Below are 5,485 nucleotides of genomic sequence, written 5' to 3' on the forward strand. Positions count from 1 at the left end.
GGTTCAAGTGATTCTCCTGCCTCAGCCTCCCGAGTAGCTGGGATTATAGGCGTGTACCACCACGCCAGGCTAATTTTGTATTTTTAGTAGAGACGGAGTTTCCCCATGTGGGTCAGGCTGGCCTTGAATGCCTGACCTCAGGTGATCTGCCCACCTCGGCCTCCCAAAGTGCTGAGATTACAGGCGTGAGCCACTGCACCCAGCCTAGTTTTCTTTCTTTCTTTTTTTTTTTTTTTGAGACAGAATCTTTCTCCATCACTCAGGTTGGAGTGCAGCAGCGTGATTTCAGCTCACTGCAACCTCCACCTCCAGGGTTCAAGCAATTCTCATGCCTAAGCCTCCGTAGTAGAAGGGATTACAGGTGCATGCCACCATGCAAAGCTAATTTTTGTATTTTTAGCAGAGACAGGGTTTCACCATGTTGGCCAGGCTGATCTTGAACTCGTGTCCTCAGGTGATCCTCCTGCCTCGGCCTCTCAAAGTGCTGGGATTACAGGCATGAGCCCCTGCACTTGGCCGGCAGTTTCTGGCTTTCTCTTTTTTTTTTTGAGACAAAGTCTCACTCTGTCACCCAGGCTGGATTGCAGTGCTGCAATCTCAGCTCACTGCAACCTCTGCCTCCAGGTTCACGCCATTCTCCTGCCTCAGCCTCCTGAGTAGCTAGGACTACAGGTGCCCACCACCACACCTGGCTAATTTTTTGTATGTTTCGTAGAGATGGGGTTTCACCGTGTTCACCAGGATGGTCTCGATCCCCTGACCTCATGATCCACCCGCCTCGGCCTCCTGAAGTCCTGGGATTCCAGGCGTGAATCACTGCACCTGGCCCATTTTCTGGCTTTCTAAGGAGGCTGCCTTCCGTTTTGTTTGCCTTTTCTGTTGTTTCTCTCAGAGCCCCTCTGCCCAGGAGAGCCCTCGCCTGCCATGGGGTCTTCTGTGAAATCAGCTGCCTGACCTGTACCGGGCCCAGGTGGCCTCAGGTGTGTTTCAGCCTCCCTGCGGTGGTCCCGGAGCCAGGGCCTGCCTCTTGGGGTCACCTGAGGTGATGCATGGGAAGCGCTGAGCAGGGCGCCTGCCCCTGGGGGCCATGGATGATCCTGCCCTTGTGGCCGTTGGGAACCAGAGGGTGAGAGCAGGTCCCGGCCGACCACCCCACTCAGAGCCAGAACCCAGCTCCTGCCCACTCCCCACAGGGACGAAGCCAGGTAGGGCAGCAATGTGGCTGCCCAGGCTTGGACAGCCTGGGCCAGGCATTGGGCCATCCCGGGAGCCATTTGTCCATCCAACCCCACCTTGGGCTCACACCCAGAGTATGACAGGGCCGGGCCCAGGTCCCAGGCTAGGGAGACAAGGCTGGCTCTCTCAGGCTCCTTTTCCTGCAGGAGACCCCTGGCAGCCCCTGCCCAGCGCCACAGGGACCTTGGAGGCTGAGGGCGCAGCAGGACGATGGGCCCGAGGGAGGGAGGGGCACAGAGGTCTGGGCACCCTCAGCAGCCCGCAGCCTGGCTCTGAGGATGCGTCCACAGCCTATGGACAGCCAGGGGAACACTGGTGAGGCCCAGCCTGGGGGGCCGTGTGCTGAATTGAAGAGTCAGTGTGGGCACCCAGCCCTGCCACCCTTGCCCACTGGACCCTGTCCTGGGGGCATCCTGTGCCGCCCTGGATTGTGCGCTGTGCTGGTCATGGCTACCTGGGGCTGCAGCCATGCCACGCCACCCCAGTCATTCACTGCCACCTCCCTGTGTGCCCTCAGCGCTTCACTGAGCCCGGGACCCTAGGGCCAGAGCTCACTCTTGACTTAGCTGAAGCGGGTACATGTCAAACAGTGAGGACAGAGTGAGAGCCAGGGACCCAGCCACGGCCAGGGCATCCCCAGCATCTTCCGAGGCCCTGGCTGCTGTCCTTGACCCGGCACACAACACTGAGCACCATGAGGTGGGCACAGGGGACGCAATGGGGACAGAAGGGTGCTGTCCTTGCCCACAAGAAGTTTTCAGCCAGCATTTCCCAAAGTGGGGGACCATCCCCACAGTGCTTTCCAGGGGCCTGAGCCGTGGCACTGCTGGTTGCAATGGCAGAACCTCATGAGTCATCACAGGCACTGTGGGACCCAGATGCCAGGGCTGGTTTTCCCTCGACATGCTGAGCCAGGGGGCATTGCCACCATATGCAGAGCAGAGCATGCTGAGGCTCAGGGCAACCCGGGACCTGCCAGAGCATGTGGCTGATCGGGGTGGGAGGTCAGGTGAGGGCAGGGCATGTGTGAGAGCCAGACCTCAGGGGCCCAGTGGTCCCAAGGGCAGCAAGCGACCCCTTCACACAGGTCCTACCCTTCAGTCACCCACGGCACCTGCCCACGGCCACCTTCTTGCTACTCAGAGGGGCTGCAGCCTCCAGGCTCAGGCCAAGCCGACCCAGGAACCCAGCCCCTTACCTCCTGCTCTCTGCCTCTGCATGGACGCCCCTTGCCCCCTTCCCCCTCAGCAGCAGGACACAGCCCCACCCGCTGTCTAGGGCCACGGCCCCTTGGCCAGCCCTCCTGAGAGCAGGGTCTGCCCCACACTGGGCTCCCAGCACCGCCCTTGGCCCCCTCAGAGAGCCCCCACCCATCCCAGTCTCCTGCTTAAGGGCTCGAAGGCACAGTCCGAGACCCTGCCAGGGACCCCTGCCAGTATTCTGCCCTCCTCAGGCTGGAGGGCTGGCCTCCCCGTCCCGGCATCCCCTTCCTCCTAGTTGGACTCCCAGTTACCCCTTCCCTATCAGGGGCTGGCTGCCTTCCCAGCAACAGGCTGGCCAATGGCTGGCCTGGGCCCGGTGAGGTGCAGCTATGCCAGGCCCTGCCTCTGGCGGGACACGGGTCCCCAGGCCAGGTGCCCTTTGGTACTGTGTTTGGAGGGATGGCTTGCTCTTGGCTGGGGGCACTGCCCTGAGGACCCGTGCTGTCACCCAGGCCTCAAGTGCTGCCCAGAGGCCCTTGCCACAGCCTCCCCAAAGCTCTTGCCCCTCTTGGGGCCTGGGGTCCCATTCCAGGAGTGAAACTGGGCTGGGCCAGCCACAGTGTGGGGGCCTGTGCAGCAGGCAGAGGGGAAGCACGGGGTGGGGCCGGGACTCCAAAAGGGAAGGGAGGAAGGGCAGGGACAGCCGCGGGCACTGGGTCCAGCCCTGCCTCAGGGCCATCCTCAGTGCAGCATCCGCCCTGGTCTGTGTTTGGGGGTGGAAGGGCAGCTGGCACTGGGGGAGACAGCACTGCCTCCACCCACCCACCCCTCCAAGGCCCCCAGAGCTCCCCCCAGGGTCTTGGGTGACTTAAGCCCCTTCCTCTGACATCACGGGCCTGCTGGCGCCTGCTGGTGGGGGAGTGGGGTGAGCCTGGGCCCACATCCTGCTTGGCCACTTACCCACAGGCCAAGTGACCAGCACAGCCACCCCAGGCCTAGCCATACACTGCACCACCCCGGCCTTCGCTCCGTCCCAGGCCCTGCCCATCCCCTGCCACAGCGTAGGAGCCCCAGGTTGCAAAGGCTGGGGCCCCTCTCTCCTCAAGGCAGGGCCCGGCCGGCTCCTCGTAAGCCTGAGCCACACTTGGCTTCCCGAGCAGGCCCCTCCCGCCCCTGCCGTCATTTCTGGCAGGCCCTCTGCGTGAGCTCACGACTTACATAAGGCATGCGAGCTATGTCTCCGGGGAGTGAGCGGCCCCTACACAGGGCTCTGCATCCCCTCGCCCTGTCCAGCCACAGACCACCAGAAGCCAGGGAGGTCTGGGCGTGAGAGGTGACCCCGTGCTCCCCCTGCCCTGGGTGGAGGAAGGGGGTGCCCTGCCACCCTGAGAACAATGGTATGTGCAGAAGAGAAGGGACTGAAACTCTTTGAAGATGTTCCAGGATTTAGCACCCAGGGAGCGGCGGACAGAGACTCAGCCCCACCAGCCTCCGGCACGGAGGGAGGAAAGGGTTCCCCAGGCTGCTCAGGAGAACTTTCATTGCTGTAGTGGGCAGTCGCCTCCCAACCAGGGACGGTCACCCCTTGCCCGGGGACAGTCACCCTCCCGGAATGGGGCTTCATTTCTCAGGGCTGGGAATCACCCTGGATCCCTCCCCACCCAGAGTGCTCTTGGGCCATCTGAGGGCTCCTGGGTCATTCTTGGGCCATCTGAGGGCTGTTAGGTTATTCTTGGGCCTTCTGAGGGCTCCTGGGTCATTTTGGGCCTTCTGAGGGTCCCTGAGCCCAATGACACTTCTGCCCAGGCTCGTGCGGCGCGAGGAAGAAGCCACGCAAGGTGCCTTCCAAGCCCTGGTGCAGCCTGGCCTGGGAGAGAGGAGCCCCCAGCCACACCGAGAGCAAAGACAGGGCAGGGTTTCTCGGACGTGGCACCGGACCAGGGAGCCCCTCGCGGCAGCAGGGGTTCTCCACGGACTCAGCCATCTGGGGAGAGCAGCCCAGAGCCCTCGGGCCTCCTGCCGTATTCTGTGGCCTGGGACTTGGGGGGACCCATGAGGACACCGGGACACAGCTGGAGGGAGGTGCAGACAGTGTGTACTGGCGTTGCCGGGGACCGAGCCCAGAAGGAGCAGGACAGCCACCTCCTGGCCCGGAGGAAAATCCTGCTTCCTGGCAAGAAAACCACCCTGGAGGAACAGGGTTGGGGTGCAGGAGGCTTTCCCCAGGCAGCCGCCCCTTTCCTCCTCCAAAAGCATGGCAGGAAAAGAGCATTCAGCCCAGGCAGCGAAAACCCCAGCTCTGGTCCCTCCCGCCCCGCCAGAGCCGCCTGGAGGCATGGAGTTCCGGCCTGGATGAGGCCTGGGAAGCCCAGCGACTCACAGGCCACGGCTGCTTCCCCTCTGCGAGGAAGGAAAAGTCCCTGCAGCGCGGCCCTCGGCAAAGGCTTCGGTGCCCAAGCAAAGGAAGGGAGCGTGCTTGCAGATGCCTCCTGCTGGGAGCCTGCCACACCCGCCACACCCTGCGCGGGGACAAAGCTCTCGGTGGCTGTGGCAGGGACACACCGCGTGCGGGTGGCTGCAAGCCAGCAGCCCCGAGCGGCCCCTCCCGCTAGACTCCCAGCCTGGGCCCTCTGTCCTCCAGGCAACGAGAACATGTATGCCTCGCTTTTCAGAGACTCGGGTTCTTGGAACTTACACCCTCTTGGGTTTGCTATTTTTACCCACCCTGAGCCTTCCGGTCTCCATGGCGACGCCTCCAAACAGCAGATTCCAGGCGGCAATGACGTCATCTCTCCCTTTCCTGCCGCCCAGGCCTCGGAGGCACTGCCGCCTGGGGCCGGGGGTGGGGGTGGGGGGGCTGCAGGGCTTCCCTGGCCCCCTCCCATACCTGCCTCATGCTCCCCCAAGCAGAGACTCAAGGCCTGCGGGCCACGGCTGGGCCTCCCGTGACTCCAGCTTGCCCGTCTGTCCTTGGGGGCAGCGTCCTTCCTTCTCTTGGCCCCTTGGAGCAGCTCTGCGGGAGCCCTGCAGCAGCCCAGCGGATTGAA

General features: G+C 63.2%; 1 protein-coding gene across 1 annotated transcript; it reads left to right on the plus strand.

Annotated features, from left to right (window-relative positions):
- The first annotated feature begins 4,025 nt into the window (after positions 1-4,025).
- Positions 4,026-5,050, plus strand: LOC105503942 (uncharacterized protein FLJ14100). Its single transcript, XM_011931085.1, is given in 4 exon segments — positions 4,026-4,133; positions 4,164-4,489; positions 4,492-4,758; positions 4,761-5,050. Coding segments are annotated over 3 exon segments (819 nt in total). The 5' UTR covers positions 4,026-4,133; positions 4,164-4,227.
- The last annotated feature ends 435 nt before the right edge of the window (positions 5,051-5,485 follow it).

This window comes from Colobus angolensis, unplaced genomic scaffold, assembly GCF_000951035.1.
Source record: "Colobus angolensis palliatus isolate OR3802 unplaced genomic scaffold, Cang.pa_1.0 Scaffold89, whole genome shotgun sequence".
NCBI classification, from domain to species: Eukaryota; Metazoa; Chordata; class Mammalia; order Primates; family Cercopithecidae; genus Colobus; species Colobus angolensis.